Source organism: Oncorhynchus clarkii, unplaced genomic scaffold (assembly GCF_045791955.1).
Source record: "Oncorhynchus clarkii lewisi isolate Uvic-CL-2024 unplaced genomic scaffold, UVic_Ocla_1.0 unplaced_contig_8632_pilon_pilon, whole genome shotgun sequence".
Lineage (NCBI taxonomy): Eukaryota > Metazoa > Chordata > Actinopteri > Salmoniformes > Salmonidae > Oncorhynchus > Oncorhynchus clarkii.
In genome coordinates this window covers 328,068-346,854 of record NW_027257936.1, presented here as the reverse complement: position 1 = coordinate 346,854, position 18,787 = coordinate 328,068, and the positions used below count along the sequence as shown (strand labels likewise).

Genomic DNA, 18,787 nt, shown 5'->3' with positions numbered 1-18,787 from the left:
CAACACCGCAGCAAGACACGGAATACCCCTCTTCTCCTCTCTCTTCTTCTCTCAGCATAAGTCAGTACAGGGGTCCATATTCTCCAAGAAGCCGCACTAACGGAGAATGTGGACATCACCCTGTTCCGGAATCTCCACTGCATTCGATCTTCTTCTCGTTCGGTTTTCCACCTTCTAAAACAAGATAATCATCTTATCTTGAGCCTAAATCTCAACTATGGACAAGCACCCAGGCTCCAACACGATCAACCCCGCATCCTACCATGGGAATCCGGCCGCACGGCGTTCGGACCGAGGAGTTGGTGGTCCGTGTCCGCACAGCCTGGGCTCAGAGGCAGGCACCGGTGGTGGGGTGTCTGGGGGCAGCGCGTCTACTCCGCATCAAACCCACAAGCGGCGCCTGGAGGGGGTCCTCAATAAATACACCAACCTGCTACAGGGATGGCAGAACAGGTACAGTAGCCTATTCAGGGGGTCTAGCTCCGGTCCAGGACGTTATACGCAGACGCACACTAACGCCGTAGAACAGAGATAGTTTTATAGTGGTTATTAGCAGAGTTTGGTGCCATTGCTGATCAGTTGTGTCTTCTAGAAAGTCATCTCATTTCACACATATATTTTTTAAAATCGCATTTAATCTTATCTATTCACAACAAGTTCGGTTCGATATTAAATATTCATCTTATCTATTTAATTTTCACCTATTTTTTTCGTATCTTATCACATCTATTGATAACAGAAGTTACAAAAAAGGGGGGGGGGCGCGGGGCAGATCACATTCGCCGTCATTGATCAGCTGATTGATGAAGATGTCATAACGCACAGGATGTTTCCATTGGAAGGGCTGAACCGGGAGGAGCGTCGCTTTGCGTTGCTGCACGACAAGGCATTTTCCGTCCCGTTGCCGTGTTTACTAGAACACCGTTGTTGTTGTTGGCAACAACACAAGTGATGACCATTAACATAATATATAAATACTGTTTTCATGTTCTATTCTGCCTTGTTCTGTTCTATAGTTTAGTGAATTATTTGTTGAGTGGTCGCACTGCCTTCCGTCATGAAAGCAGTCATTGAGTTCATAGAGATAAGGCACTGAGATAGGACGGTTCATAAATACTTTAACATGAAGGCGGACTCGGACAGGAACAGGGTTTTGCTGATATAGTGGAACAGTTGTTTTGGAATGATTTCATGTTCCGAGCCAGATGGTCCCAGGCTGTGGGAGAGCTCCAGGGGTGATAGGTTGACAGTCTGCGATGGGGGGCAACAACAGACTCTATTTCACTGCCCTTTGCATTTCTATTACTGAACTTGGCTCATTCAGAGTGAATAGACCTTTTTACACTTGTTCAGTAGACCTGTCTACCAACACACAGGCCCTATTCCCTATATAGTACACTACTTTAGACCAGAGCCCTATTCCCTACATAGTGCACTACTTTAGGTTGACAGTCTGCGATGGGGGACAACAACAGACTCTATTTCACTGCCCTTTGCATTTCTATTACTGAACTTGGCTCATTCAGAGGGAATAGATCTTTTTACACTTGTTAATTAGACCTGTCTACCAACACACTATTCCCTTCATAGTGCACTACTTTAGACCAGGACACTATTCCCTTCATAGTGCACTACCTTAGACCAGAGCCCTATTCCCTATATAGTACACTACTTTAGAGCAGAGCCCTATTCCCTTCACAGTGCACTACCTTAGACCAGGACCCTATTCCCTACATAGTGCACTACTTTAGACCAGAGCCCTATTCCCTTCACAGTGCACTACCTTAGACCAGGACCTTATTCCCTATATAGTACACTACTTTAGACCAGAGCCCTATTCCCTTCATAGTGCACTACCTTAGACCAGGACCCTATTCCCTATATAGTGCACTACTTTAGACCAGAGCCCTATTCCCTTCATAGTGCACTACCTTAGACCAGAGCCCTATTCCCTACATAGTGCACTACTTTAGACCAGGACCCTATTCCCTATATAGTGCATTACTTTAGACCAGAGCCCTATTCCCTATATAGTGCACTACTTTAGACCAGAGCCCTATTCCCTACATAGAGCACTACTTTAGACCAGAGCCCTATTCCCTACATAGTGCACTACTTTAGACCAGAGCCCTATTCCCTACATAGTGCACTACTTTAGACCAGAGCCCTATTCCCTACATAGTGCACTACTTTAGACCAGAGCCCTATTCCCTACATAGTGCACTACTTTAGACCAGAGCCCTATTCCCTATATAGTGCACTACTTTAGACCAGAGCCCTATGGCTCTGACTACATTATGTAGGTGATGGAGTTCCATTTGGGACAGAGACACACTGTTGCTTTGGATTAGGTCTGGTGGGTGGTGGGATCTGAAGGAAAATCAATGATCCCTAACAGCCCCCCTCCCATCTCTGGCACGCTGCTAGTGTGTGTGTGTGTGTGTGTGTGTGTGTGTGTGTGTCACTGTGTGTTTAGATCGATAGAGAGAGAGCAGCCAGTCGTGTAATGAGCTCGGATCACAGTGTTCTGTTGGTTACTGACTGATTCACTCTGTCTGGCTGTCTCTCTTTCTCTCTCTCTCTCTCTCTCTCTCTCTCTCTCTCTCTCTCTCTCTCTCTCTCTCTCTCTCTCTCTCTCTCTCTCTCTCTCCATCTCTCTCTCTCTCTCTCTCCATCTCTCACTTGGCATGTGTTTGCGTGTGTTTTCTTAGTGTGATAAATATGTGATATGGGGAGAATTCCAGTAAATTCTGCACTCCTTACAACCACATGGTTGTTACACTTTTAACAATATGAACATTCTAGTCTAGGTGATAACCAAGGACCGGAACAAATATTCAGACTGCTTTTAACACAACGCCAGAGAAATACCTGAGAACCTGGCTGCATGAGTTCTAAAATTAGATCAGCGGGTTTGACTTTCCAGGTTTGCTTCCTGCGCCCGCTGTGCTCTATTTCAAACTACTCTTTGAACTTTTAACGATGTCTGTTCCTATGTGAATGTTTGGCTCACTTTCTCTCAGTTCTCAACTGAAAACAAAAGAAGTCAAATTTGATACTGATTGCATGTGAGAGATGCTGAAATCAACTCTGACACATCCTCCTGTCTCAATATTGCACACTGTTTTCTGTTTTCCATTGTATTTCTCTTCGGGGGGCGGGGGGGGGGGGGGCGGGCAGGCAGGCAGCGGAGCCAATAAACTGTTTGATAAAGCCTTTCTGACAGTTGTATCTCAGCACAGTAATTGCAACATTGTGGTTTCAATCCTGTCCGAAGGGCTTTTATGTGTTGTGACCAGAAGGTTTGACAGAAGCAACGTTGTGTTTTCAATCCTGTCAGAAGGGCTTTTATGTGTTGTGGCCAGAAGGTTTGACAGAAGCAACGTTGTGGTTTCAATCCTGTCAGAGGGGCTTTTATGTGTTGTGACCAGAAGGTTTGACAGAAGAGGAGCTTGTGAATTGGAATGATTTTCAATAGTTTAAGACCTATTGGCCTGGCAGCTTCTTCAGTGTCTGTTGCTGTGTTATGACTGGTTTTGCTGAACCGTACCTGCTGTTCCCATGAATCCCCCTCTAATCAGACATACGATGTCTGAACCATACCTGCTGTTCCCATGAATCCCCCTCTAATCAGACAAACGATGTCTGAACCATACCTGCTGTTCCCATGAATCCCCCTCTAATCAGACATACGATGTCTGGTGATATACTGGTATTGCCAGTATAAAGGACAGAAACAGTGAGTCAGTCTAGTTGAATGGGACCGCAGGACATCACAGTACCTGAACTCTTCTGGGAAGTGGAACAGTACATCACAGTACCTGAGCTCTTCTGGAAAGTGGAACAGAAGTAGATCACAGTACCTGAGCTCTTCTGGGAAGTGGAACAGAAGTAGATCACAGTACCTGAGCTCTTCTGGGAAGTGGGACAGAAGTAGATCACAGTACCTGAGCTCTTCTGGGAAGTGGGACAGAAGTAGATCACAGTACCTGAGCTCTTCTGGGAAGTGGGACAGAAGCAGATCACAGTACCTGAGCTCTTCTGGGAACTGGAACAGAAGTAGATCACAGTACCTGAGCTCTTCTGGGACGGGGGACAGAAGTAGATCACAGTACCTGAGCTCTTCTGGGAAGTGGGACAGAAGTAGATCACAGTACCTGAGCTCTTCTGGGAAGTGGGACAGAAGTAGATCACAGTACCTGAGCTCTTCTGGGAAGTGGGACAGAAGTAGATCACAGTACCTGAGCTCTTCTGGGAAGTGGGACAGAAGTAGATCACAGTACCTGAGCTCTTCTGGGAAGTGGGACAGAAGTAGATCACACTACCTGAGCTCTTCTGGGAAGTGGAACAGTACATCACAGTACCTGAGCTCTTCTGGGAAGTGGGACAGAAGTAGATCACAGTACCTGAGCTCTTCTGGGAAGTGGGACAGAAGTAGATCACAATACCTGAGCTCTTCTGGGAAGTGGAACAGTACATCACAGTACCTGAGCTCTTCTGGGAAGTGGGACAGAAGTAGGTCACAGTACCTGAGCTCTTCTGGGAAGTGAAACAGTACATCACAGTACCTGAGCTCTTCTGGGAAGTGGAACAGTACATCACAGTACCTGAGCTCTTCTAGGAAGTGGAACACACTCTTACTCCTCCTCCTCTTCCTCCTCTTCCTCCTCCTCCCGATACACACTCTTACTCCTCCTCCTCCTCTTCCTCCTCCTCCTGATACACACTCTTACTCCTCCTCCTCTTCCTCCTCCTCCTAATACACACTCTTCCTCCTCCTCCTCTTCCTCCTCCTCCTGATACACACTCTTACTCCTCCTCCTCCTCTTCCTCCTCCTCCTGATACACACTCTTACTCCTCCTCTTCCTCCTCCTCCTAATACACACTCTTACTCCTCCTCCTCCTCTTCCTCCTCCTCCTGATACACACTCTTACTCCTCCTCCTCCTCTTCCTCCTCCTCCTGATACACACTCTTACTCCTCCTCTTCCTCCTTCTCCTGATACACACTCTTACTCCTCCTCCTCTTCCTCCTCCTCCTGATACACACTCTTACTCCTCCTCCTATTCCTCCTCCTCCTGATACACACTCTTACTCCTCCTCCTCTTCCTCCTCCTCCTGATACACACTCTTACTCCTCCTCCTATTCCTCCTCCTCCTGATACACACTCTTACTCCTCCTCCTCTTCTTCCTCCTCCTGATACACACTCTTAGTCCTTCACCTCCTCTTCCTCCTCCTCCTCTTCTTCTTTCTCCTGATACACACTCTTACTCCTCCTCCTCTTCTTCCTCTTCCTGATACACACTCTTACTCCTCTTCCTCTTCCTCCTGATACACACTCCTCCTCCCCCTCTTCCTCCTCCTCCTGATACACACTCTTACTCCGACAACGCCACACAAATCATAATCTGGTCATCTGGAGTTGATGGGATGAATAGCGGGTCCTCCAGAGCAGACCTCCTCCTCCTCCTCCTCCTCCACCTCCTCCACCTCTTCTTCCTCTTCCTCCTCCTCATCCTCCTCATGCATATACAGCACCACATATGCACAGAATTGTACTTCGACAAGTCTGACGTAGCGCCCTCTGTACTGGGCCACTCTAGTTCTGTGCCAATCAGAAGGGATGTGAGATGTAGAGCTCTCTGTAGCCAAACCCAGTGGAGGTGCATCTGCCTCGGTCTGTCAGACTCTGACGTGAGAGTGGTTTTGGCACTTGACAGGATACATTAGTTCAGAATGAACAGTCTCCCTTAAAACAATTTCTCTCTCTCTCTCTCTCTCTCTCTCTCTCTCTCTCTCTCTCTCTCTCTCTCTCTCTCTCTCTCTCTCTCTCTCTCTCTCCACACAGTAGATACTACTCCATGATGATACGTTAACATGGTTATAACCCTAATGTAACTACTTCATGATGATACATTAACATGGTTATAACCCTAATGTAACTACTCCATGATGATACATTAACATGGTTATAACCCTAATGTAACAGTAGATACTACTCCATGATGATACATTAACATGGTTATAACCCTAATGTAACAGTAGATACTACTCCATGATGATACATTAACATGGTTATAACCCTAATGTAACTACTCCATGATGATACATTAACATGGTTATAACCCTAATGTAACAGTAGATTCTACTCCATGATGATACGTTAATAAAATGCAAATTAATTACTTAAAAATCATACAATGTGATTTTCTCCATTTTTGTTTTAGATTCCGTCTCTCTCAGTTGAAGTGTACCTATGATACAAATTACAGACCTCTACATGCTTTGTAAGTAGGAAAACCTGCAAAATCGGCAGTGTATCAAATACTTGTTCTCCCCACTGTAGATAGATAAAGATATAAAACAAGGAGGTGGGGATAGATAAGGAGATAAAGAGAGAGAGAGAGATAAAACAAGGAGAGAGATAGAGGGGGATAGGCGTGGGGCTAGATAAGGAGATAAAGAGAGAGATAAAACAAAAATAGAGAGATTGTGACCCACTTGTTTGTTTGTGTTCGCCATGTGCTCTTGCCTGCTCATGTATATGTGTGTGTGTGTGTGTGTGTGTGTGTGTGTGTGTGTGTTTGTGTGTCATGATGATCTGATCTGTGACTGAATGTGAGCAGCAGTTCTAGCAGCAGGCTGTTAAGAACAGAACACCATCTGAGAGAGAGAGAGGGAGAGAGAGAGAGAGAGAGAGAGAGAGAGAGAGACAGAGAGAGACAGAGAAAGAGAGAGAGAGAGAGAGAGAGAGAGAGAGAGAGAGATGGAGAGACAGAGAGAGACAGACAGAGAGAGACAGAGAGAGAGACAGAGAGAGACAGACAGAGAGAGACAGAGAGAGAGAGACAGAGACAGAGAGAGAGAGAGAGAGAGAGAGAGAGAGAGAGACAGAGACAGAGAGAGAGAGAGAGAGAGAGAGACAGTACTCTAAACCCAAACATGTTTGTAGTGTCACTCATTTATAATACATAGATACATCTGCTATAATTAGCCCACATTCCTTATTGAACCTGCTCCGAGTTGGGTATAGTTTTAACTGTCCTCAATGGGTCTCATCAAGCAGACTCTCAGGCTTCATCAACGTCTTTTAAAGGCTGAAGTCATGTTTCTAAAGGACCTCAGTACATGTTTTGAAGAGAAAATGTCTGATGCTTTTTTTTCTGAGCAGAAATTAAATCCAAGAGTCAACGGCCAAATGTGATCTATCTTTTTGCTTTATTCTAAAACTGGGTGGTTCGATGCCTGAATGCTGATTGGCTGACAGCCATGGTATATCAGACCGTTTACCACGGGTATATGACAAAACATATATTTTTACTGCTCTAATTAAGTTGGTAACCCGTTTGTGGTTTATTTATTAAAAACATATATTTTTTTAGCAAGGCAAGTCAGTTAAAAGATCAAATTCTTATTTACAATGTTCCTTGTTCAGGGGCAGAACGACAGATTTTTACCTTGTCAGCTCAGGGATTCAATCCAGTAACCATTTCTGTTACTGGCCCAACGCTCTAACCACTAGACTATGGCCAATATACCATGGCCAAAGGCTGTATCCAGGCACTCCGCGTTGCATCGGGCATAAGGGCAGCCCTTAGCCGTGGTATATTGGCCATAGACCACACCCCCCTCGGGTTCTTATCGCTTATAGAAGGCTTTATCAGGGCTTTGTCGGGTATTCCACGTTGTTCATGTATGTTACTGTGTCTACCAGGCTGATACTAACCAGAGGTCTCTCCGTGTTGTCTCTTCACTGTGTCAGTAAGGTCCTGGGTTCAGAGATTACAGGATGTCAGTAATGGTGATGATGGTCCCATGTGGCTCAGTTGGTAGAGTGTGGCGCGTGCAACACCGGGGTTATGGGTTCGATTCCCACGGGGGACCAGTATGAAAACATAGTAATATGAAAATGTATATGTGTGTGGTGTCTGTTCAGTATGTCAGTAATGTAGATACTATCTGACCAGATATCTGGTATGTTTCAGTAATGTAGATACTATCTGACCAGATATCTGGTATGTTTCAGTAATGTAGATACTATCTGACCAGATATCTGGTATGTTTCAGTAATGTAGATACTATCTGACCAGATATCTGGTATGTTTCAGTATGTCAGTAATGTAGATACTATCTGTCCAGATATCTGGTATGTTTCAGTAATGTAGATACTATCTGACCAGATATCTGGTATGTTTCAGTATGTCAGTAATGTAGATACTATCTGACCAGATATCTGGTATGTTTCAGTAATGTCAGTAATGTAGATACTATCTGACCAGATATCTGATATGTTTCAGTAATGTAGATACTATCTGACCAGATATATGGCATGTTTCAGTAATGTCAGTAATGTAGATACTATCTGACCAGATATCTGGTATGTTTCAGTATGTCAGTAATGTAGATACTATCTGACCAGATATCTGATATGTTTCAGTAATGTAGATACTATCTGACCAGATATCTGGTATGTTTCAGTATGTCAGTAATGTAGCTGCTATCTGTCCAGATATCTGGTATGTTTCAGTAATGTCAGTAATGTAGATACTATCTGTCCAGATATCTGGTATGTTTCAGTATGTCAGTAATGTAGATACTATCTGACCAGATATCTGGTATGTTTCAGTAATGTAGATACTATCTGACCAGACATCTGGTATGTTTCAGTAATGTCAGTAATGTAGATACTATCTGTCCAGATATCTGGTATGTTTCAGTATGTCAGTAATGTAGATACTATCTGTCCAGATATCTGGTATGTTTCAGTATGTCAGTAATGTAGATACTATCTGACCAGATATCTGGTATGTTTCAGTAATGTAGATGCTATCTGACCAGATATCTGGTATGTTTCAGTAATGTAGATGCTATCTGACCAGATATCTGGTATGTTTCAGTATGTCAGTAATGTAGATGCTATCTGACCAGATATCTGGTATGTTTCAGTATGTCAGTAATGTAGCTGCTATCTGTCCAGATATCTGGTATGTTTCAGTAATGTCAGTAATATAGATACTATCTGTCCAGATATCTGGTATGTTTCAGTATGTCAGTAATGTAGATGCTATCTGACCAGATATCTGGTATGTTTCAGTAATGTAGATACTATCTGACCAGACATCTGGTATGTTTCAGTAATGTCAGTAATGTAGATACTATCTGTCCAGATATCTGGTATGTTTCAGTATGTCAGTAATGTAGATACTATCTGACCAGATATCTGGTATGTTTCAGTAATGTCAGTAATGTAGATACTATCTGACCAGATATCTGGTATGTTTCAGTAATGTCGGTAATGTAGATACTATCTGTCCAGATATCTGGTATGTTTCAGTATGTCAGTAATGTAGATACTATCTGACCAGATATCTGGTATGTTTCAGTAATGTCAGTAATGTAGATACTATCTGTCCAGATATCTGGTATGTTTCAGTAATGTAGATACTATCTGACCAGATATCTGGTATGTTTCAGTAATGTAGATACTATCTGACCAGATATCTGGTATGTTTCAGTAATGTAGATACTATCTGACCAGATATCTGGTATGTTTCAGTATGTCAGTAATGTAGATACTATCTGACCAGATATCTGGTATGTTTCAGTATGTCGGTAATGTAGATACTATCTGACCAGATATCTGGTATGTTTCAGTAATGTAGATACTATCTGTCCAGATATCTGGTATGTTTCAGTAATCTAGATACTATCTGACCAGATATCTGATATGTTTCAGTAATGTAGATACTATCTGACCAGATATCTGGTATGTTTCAGTATGTCAGTAATGTAGATACTATCTGACCAGATATCTGGTATGTTTCAGTAATGTAGATACTATCTGACCAGATATCTGGTATGTTTCAGTAATGTAGATACTATATGACCAGATATCTGGTCTCTCACCCCCCCCCCCACCCCTCTCTCTCTCTCTCTCTTTCCCTCTCTCTCTCTCCCAGTCACATGGGGTTGCTGCTGTACAATGGGTTCGGAGATTCAGAGAGGAGGCAGCAGGATGTTTGTCAAAACATGTATTTAAATTATTCATCATAGCTATGTAATTTTACAGTTTTTCCTTCTTTCCTCTCCCTCTGGTCCATTCGTCCCCACCATCTCTCTTTCTTTCCTTCTTCTTCTCCCTCCCTCCCTCCCTCCCTCCCTCCCTCCCTCCCTCCCTCCCTCCCTATTTTAGACTCTGTTCCATTTCTGAGTAAGCGTTATTGTTTTGTACCAATGGTTTTCTTTGTGTTCTTTCTCCTCCTGCAGGTATTTTGTGTTGGATCCGGACATGGGTCAGCTGCAGTACTTTGTGAATGAGCACAGTAAGAGTCAGAAGCCTCGGGGATCTCTGCCTCTCATAGGGGCCTCTGTGGCCCTCAGCGATGAACTACCACACATGTTCACGGTCCACTCTGCCACTGGAGAGGCCTACAAACTCAGAGGTACGTGGAGAGGATGTCTGTTACTCCACAGATGTCATTAGACAGTTATTATACTTCTCTTAGCCTGGCTGGTCCAGGATCTGTTTGTTGCTGTGTTTCACCATCTTCTGCAGACACCACAGACAGATCCTGGACCAGATGAGGTCACTTATTACAAAACGCAGAGGTACGTTACTGGATGTGTTAAGTCATTCTTAGAGCCTGGTCCCAGATCTGTTGGTGCCGTCGAACCAATTCTTATATGACGGTGATCACAGGAGTTAACAAGACAACACAAACAGATCTGGGACCAGGCTATCTCATCCTTCCCTCTGTAACACTTCTGTCAACCACAGGTTTCCTCTTAAATCTCCTCTACCTCTGTCAACCACAGGTTTCCTCTTGTGTCTCCTCCACCACAGGTTACCTCTGGTATCTCCTCCACCTCTCTCAACCACAGGTTTCCTCTGGTATCTCCTCCACCTCTGTCAACCACAGGTTTCCTCTTAAATCTCCTCCTCCTCTGTCAACCACAGGTTTCTTCTTAAATCTCCTCCTCCTTTGTCAACCACAGGTTTCCTCTTGTATCTCCTCCACCTCTGTCAACCACAGGTTTCCTCTTAAATCTCCTCCACCTCTGTCAACCACAGGTTTCCTCTTAAATCTCCTCCAGCTCTCTCAAACACAGGTTTCCTCTTGTATCTCCTCCACCACAGGTTTCCTCTTGTGTCTCCTCTACCTCTGTCAAGCACAGGTTTCCTCTTGTGTCTCCTCCACCACAGGTTTCCTCTTGTATTTCCTCCACCACAGATTTCCTCTTGTATCTCCTCCACCACAGGTTACCTCTGGTATCTCCTCCACCTCTCTCAACCACAGGTTTCCTCTGGTATCTCCTCCACCTCTGTCAACCACAGGTTTCCTCTTAAATCTCCTCCTCCTCTGTCAACCACAGGTTTCTTCTTAAATCTCCTCCTCCTTTGTCAACCACAGGTTTCCTCTTGTATCTCCTCCACCTCTGTCAACCACAGGTTTCCTCTTAAATCTCCTCCACCTCTGTCAACCACAGGTTTCCTCTTAAATCTCCTCCAGCTCTCTCAAACACAGGTTTCCTCTTGTATCTCCTCCACCACAGGTTTCCTCTTGTGTCTCCTCTACCTCTGTCAAGCACAGGTTTCCTCTTGTGTCTCCTCCACCACAGGTTTCCTCTTGTATTTCCTCCACCACAGATTTCCTCTTGTATCTCCTCCACCACAGGTTACCTCTGGTATCTCCTCCACCTCTCTCAACCACAGGTTTCCTCTGGTATCTCCTCCACCTCTGTCAACCACAGGTTTCCTCTTAAATCTCCTCCTCCTCTGTCAACCACAGGTTTCTTCTTAAATCTCCTCCTCCTTTGTCAACCACAGGTTTCCTCTTGTATCTCCTCCACCTCTGTCAACCACAGGTTTCCTCTTAAATCTCCTCCACCTCTGTCAACCACAGGTTTCCTCTTAAATCTCCTCCACCTCTCTCAAACACAGGTTTCCTCTTGTATCTCCTCCACCACAGGTTTCCTCTTGTGTCTCCTCTACCTCTGTCAAGCACAGGTTTCCTCTTGTGTCTCCTCCACCACAGGTTTTCTCTTGTATTTCCTCCACCACCGATTTCCTCTTGTATCTCCTCCACCACAGATTTCCTCTTGTGTCTCCTCTACCTCTGTCAACCACAGGTTTCCTCTTGTATCTCCTCCACCACAGGTTTCCTCTTGTGCCTCCTCCACCACAGGTTTCCTCTTGTATCTCCTCCACCACAGGTTTCCTCTTGTATCTCCTCCACCACAGGTTTCCTCTTGTATCTCCTCCACCACAGGTTTCCTCTTGTGCCTCCTCAACCACAGGTTACCTCTTGTGTCTCCTCCAATAACAACCACTAACCATGTTAGACTGATGTTTCAAAGCAGCTTTTATCTTGATAAAATCCACAACATTTCCACCATAGGGCTCTGGTCTAAAGTAGTGCACTATGTAGGGAATAGGGCTCTGGTCTAAACTAGTGCACTATGTAGGGAATAGGGCTCTGGTCTAAAGTAGTGCACTATGTAGGGAATAGGGCTCTGGTCTAAAGTAGTGCACTATGTAGGGAATAGGGCTCTGGTCTAAAGTAGTGCACTATGTAGGGAATAGGGCTCTGGTCTAAAGTAGTGCACTATGTAGGGAATAGGGCTCTGGTCTAAAGTAGTGCACTATATAGGGAATAGGGCTCTGGTCTAAAGTAATACACTATGTAGGGAATAGGGCTCTGGTCTAAAGTAGTGCACTATATAGGGAATAGGGCTCTGGTCTAAAGTAATGCACTATGTAGGGAATGGGGCTCTGGTCTAAAGTAGTGCACTATGTGGGGAATAGGGCTCTGGTCTAAAGTAGTGCACTATGTAGGGAATAGGGCTCTGGTCTAAAGTAGTGCACTATGTAGGGAATAGGGCTCTGGTCTAAAGTAATGCACTATGTAGGGAATAGGGCTCTGGTCTAAAGTAGTGCACTATGTAGGGAATAGGGCTCTGGTCTAAAGTAGTGCACTATGTAGGGAATAGGGCTCTGGTCTAAAGTAGTGCACTATGTAGGGAATAGTGTCCTGGTCTAAAGTAGTGCACTATATAGGGAATAGGGCTCTGGTCTAAAGTAGTGCACTATATAGGGAATAGGGCTCTGGTCTAAAGTAGTGCACTATATAGGGAATAGGGTGTCATTTAGGACGCACACTCAACATCCCGACACTAGTCTAGAGGCTCCCTAACTGGCCCTGCTGCTGCAAGGATCTATATATGGGGGTATGTTGAGACATACTGTAAGGATCTATATATGGAGGTATGTTGAGACTGGAGAAACATACTGTAATTATCTATATATTGGGGTATGTTGAGACTGGAGAAACATACTGTAATGATCTATATATGGAGGTATGTTGAGACTGGAGACATACTGTAATGATCTATATATTGGGGTATGTTGAGACTGGAGAGACATACTGTAATGATCTATATATGGGGGTATGTTGAGACTGGAGAGACATACTGTAATGATCTATATATGGAGGTATGTTGAGACATACTGTAATGATCTAATAATGGGGGTATGTTGAGACTGGAGAGACATATGGTAATACTTTATATTTGGGATGCCCAAATATACTTGGTACTTTCATACATTTTTGATAAAGTCCCCAAACACAAACTGAAAGTATTAGAGTGTCTTCACAGTTTCCAGTCTGCCAGTCAGCACTACCTTAACATGTCGTGTGTGCATCTTCAGCTCCTATACTCTACAGTAATGTCTCTCTCTCTCTCTCTCTCTCTCTCTCTCTCTCTCTCTCTCTCTCACTGTCTCTCTCTCTCTCGCTGTCTCTCTCTCTCTCGCTGTCTCTTTCTCACGGTCTCTCTCTCTCTCTCCCTCTCTCTCTCTCCCTGTCTCTGTCTCTGTCTCTGTCTCTCTCTCTCTCTCTCTCTCTCTCTCTCTGTCTCTCTCTCTCTGTAGCTTCAGACGCTGGGGAACAGCAGCTGTGGATGAGTCAGATGCAGCTCTGTGCCCGGCGCCACTCTGACTCCAGTGCCAAGGTAGAATCTATAGGCTATACCACCTCCTCCTTTACCTCCTTTACCTACTGTATAATCTATAGGCTATACCACCTCATCCTTTACCTACTGTAGAATCTATAGGCTATACCACCTCATCCTTTACCTACTGTAGAATCTATACACTATACCACCTCATCCTTTACCTACTGTAGAATCTATACACTATACCACCTCCTCCTTTACATACTGTGGAATCTATAGGCTATACCACCTCATCCTTTACATACTGTAGAATCTATAGGCTATACCACCTCATCCTTGACCTACTGTAGAATCTATAGACTATACCACCTCATCCTTTACAAACTGTAGAAGCTATAGGCTATACCACCTCATCCTTTACATACTGTAGAATCTATAGACTATACCACCTCATCCTTTACCTACTGTAGAATCTATAGGCTATACCACTTCATCCTTGACCTACTGTAGAATCTATAGGCTATACCACCTCATCCTTTACATACTGTAGAATCTATAGGCTATACCACCTCATCCTTTACATACTGTAGAATCTATAGGCTATACCACCTCATCCTTTACCTACTGTATAATCTATAGGCTATACCACCTCATCCTTGACCTACTGTAGAATCTATAGACTATACCACCTCATTCTTTACAAACTGTAGAATCTATAGGCTATACCACCTCATCCTTTACATACTGTAGAATCTATAGACTATACCACCTCATCCTTTACCTACTGTAGAATCTATAGGCTATACGACCTCATCCTTGACCTACTGTAGAATCTATAGGCTATACCACCTCATCCTTTACCTCCTGTAGAATCTATAGGCTATACCACCTCATCCTTGACCTACTGTAGAATCTATAGGCTATACCACCTCATCCTTTACATACTGTAGAATCTATAGGCTATACCACCTCATCCTTTACATACTGTAGAATCTATAGGCTATACCACCTCATCCTTTACCTACTGTAGAATCTATAGGCTATACCACCTCATCCTTTACCTACTGTAGAATCTATAGGCTATACCACCTCATCCTTTACCTACTGTAGAATCTATAGACTATACCACCTCATCCTTTACCTCCTGTAGAATCTATAGGCTATACCACCTCATCCTTTACCTACTGTAGAATCTATAGGCTATACCACCTCATCCTTTACCTCCTTTACCTACTGTAGAATCTATAGGCTATACCACCTCATCCTTTACCTCCTATAGAATCTACAGGCTATACCACCTCATCCTTGACCTACTGTAGAATCTATAGGCTATACCACCTCATCCTTTACATACTGTAGAATCTATAGGCTATACCACCTCATCCTTGACATACTGTAGAATCTATAGGCTATACCACCTCATCCTTTACATACTGTAGAATCTATAGGCTATACCACCTCATCCTTTACCTCCTTTACCTACTGTAGAATCTATAGGCTATACCACCTCATCCTTGACCTACTGTAGAATCTATAGGCTATACCACCTCATCCTTTACATACTGTAGAATCTATAGGCTATTCCACCTCATCCTTTACATACTGTAGAATCTATAGGCTATACCACCTCATCCTTTACCTACTGTAGAATCTATAGGCTATACCACCTCATCCTTTACCTACTGTAGAATCTATAGGCTATACCACCTCATCCTTTACCTACTGTAGAATCTATAGACTATACCACCTCATCCTTTACCTCCTGTAGAATCTATAGGCTATACCACCTCATCCTTTACCTACTGTAGAATCTATAGACTATACCACCTCATCCTTTACATACTGTAGAATCTATAGGCTATACCACCTCATCCTTGACCTACTGTAGAATCTATAGACTATACCACCTCATCCTTTACACACTGTAGAATCTATAGACTATACCACCTCATCCTTTACCTACTGTAGAATCTATAGACTATACCACCTCATCCTTTACCTCCTATAGAATCTATAGACTATACCACCTCATCCTTTACCTACTGTAGAATCTATAGGCTATACCACCTCATCCTTTACATACTGTAGAATCTATAGGCTATACCACCTCATCCTTTACCTACTGTAGAATCTATAGACTATACCACCTCCTCCTTTACCTCCTATAGAATATATAGGCTATACCACCTCATCCTTTACATACTGTAGAATCTATAGGCTATACCACCTCATCCTTTACCTACTGTAGAATCTATAGACTATACCACCTCCTCCTTTACTTCCTATAGAATCTATAGGCTATACCACCTCATCCTTTACCTACTGTAGAATCTATAGACTATACCACCTCATCCTTTACCTCCTATAGAATCTATAGGCTATACCACCTCATCCTTTACCTCCTATAGAATCTATAGGCTATACCACCTCATCCTTTACATACTGTAGAATCTATAGGCTATACCACCTCATCCTTTACCTCCTATAGAATCTATAGGCTATACCACCTCATCCTTTACATACTGTAGAATCTATAGGCTATACCACCTCATCCTTTACATACTGTAGAATCTATAGGCTATACCACCTCATCCTTTACATACTGTAGAATCTATAGGCTATACCACCTCATCCTTTACCTCCTTTACCTACTGTAGAATCTATAGGCTATACCACCTCATCCTTTACCTCCTATAGAATCTATAGGCTATGCCACCTCATCCTTGACCTACTGTAGAATCTATAGGCTATACCACCTCATCCTTTACATACTGTAGAATCTATAGGCTATACCACCTCATCCTTGACATACTGTAGAATCTATAGGCTATACCACCTCATCCTTTACATACTGTAGAATCTATAGGCTATACCACCTCATCCTTTACCTCCTTTACCTACTGTAGAATCTATAGGCTATACCACCTCATCCTTAACCTCCTATAGAATCTATAGGCTATACCACCTCATCCTTAACCTCCTATAGAATCTATAGGTTATACCACCTCATCCTTTACATACTGTAGAATCTATAGGCTATACCACCTCATCCTTTACCTCCTTTACCTACTGTAGAATCTATAGGCTATACCACCTCATCCTTTACCTCCTATAGAATCTATAGACTATACCACCTCATCCTTTACCTCCTATAGAATCTATAGGCTATTCCACCTTATCCTTTACATACTGTAGAATCTATAGGCTATACCACCTCATCCTTTACCTCCTATAGAATCTATAGGCTATACCACCTCATCCTTTACCTACTGTAGAATCTATAGGTTATACCACCTCATCCTTTACCTACTGTAGAATCTATAGGCTATACCACCTCATCCTTTACCTACTGTAGAATCTATAGACTATACCACCTCATCCTTTACCTCCTATAGAATCTATAGGTTATACCACCTCACCCTTTACCTCCTATACAATCTATAGACTATACCACCTCATCCTTTACCTACTGTAGAATATATAGGTTATACCACCTCATCCTTTACCTACTGTAGAATCTATAGGCTATACCACCTCATCCTTTACCTACTGTAGAATCTATAGACTATACCACTTCATCCTTTACCTCCTGTAGAATCTATAGGTTATACCACCTTCTCTGCTTCTTGTCTCTGACATTCTAGAATCCCAAATGCCATCCTATCCTATTATCTAGTGCACTTAATTTGACCCGCTAGGACCCATAGGGCTTTAGTTAAAAGTAGTGCACTATTCTAAAGGGGATTTCCAGGTGAATAATAAAGGAGTTGATAAAAAAAAAAAAAATGTTCATGAATCCTGTTTTTATTACAAGTTGCAACAGGGCCTCCAGATCAGAAGCAGAGTAAATGTCTTAACGGGGCCTTTTCTTAGAAAAGCTCTGTATAAATCACACAGCACCAAAATGTTCTGGAAACAGCCGCCAGAGAGGCTATAGGAAGTCGCAACGTCAGCTTCTCCAGAATCACACTGTGTCACAGTGACATTATCAGAGTCCCCGGGCCCCAGTCTGGAGCCAAACTTGAACCATAACATTCAATACTGACGGACATTTAGTGTCAGTTAAACAGATCCAAGGTAGGAACATCAGCACTTTGTTACAACAGAGAATTATAGACGAACAAGTGACCATGGTTACCTGCTGTTTCCCTTCCCCTAAGGGAATTTTTAGTTTTACTACATTTTATTTCACCTTTATTTAACCAGGTAGGCCAGTTGAGAACACCTTTATTTAACCAGGTAGGCCAGTTGAGAACACCTTTATTTACCCAGGTAGGCCAGTTGAGAACACCTTTATTTAACCAGGTAGGCCAGTTGAGAACACCTTTATTTAACCAGGTAGGCCAGTTGAGAACACCTTTATTTAACCAGGTAGGGCCAGTTGAGAACACCTTTATTTAACCAGGTAGGCCAGTTGAGAACACCTTTATTTAACCAGGTAGGCCAGTTGAGAACACCTTTATTTAACCAGGTAGGCCAGTTGAGAACACCTTTATTTAACCAGGTAGGCCAGTTGAGAACACCTTTATTTAACCAGGTAGGCCAGTTGAGAACACCTTTATTTAACCAGGTAGGCCAGTTGAGAACACCTTTATTTAACCGGGTAGGCCAGTTGAGAACACCTTTATTTAACCAGGTAGGCTAGTTGAGAACACCTTTATTTAACCAGGTAGGCCAGTTGAGAACACCTTTATTTAACCGGGTAGGCCAGTTGAGAACACCTTTATTTAACCGGGTAGGCCAGTTGAGAACACCTTTATTTAACCGGGTAGGCCAGTTGAGAACACCTTTATTTAACCGGGTAGGCAAGTTGAGAACACCTTTATTTAAC

The 18,787-nt window shown here is 43.2% G+C and overlaps 1 protein-coding gene across 1 annotated transcript in view; it reads left to right on the top strand.

The window, feature by feature from the left end:
* Positions 1-217: 217 nt before the first annotated feature.
* The window catches only part of LOC139393733 (oxysterol-binding protein-related protein 10-like), a 116,164-nt gene continuing 97,594 nt past the window's right edge, over positions 218-18,787 (top strand). The window contains exons 1-3 of the mRNA XM_071142084.1: positions 218-453; positions 10,270-10,445; positions 13,934-14,013. Of these exons, the coding sequence (XP_070998185.1) occupies positions 218-453; positions 10,270-10,445; positions 13,934-14,013 (492 nt within the window). The remainder of the gene's footprint in view (positions 454-10,269; positions 10,446-13,933; positions 14,014-18,787) is intronic.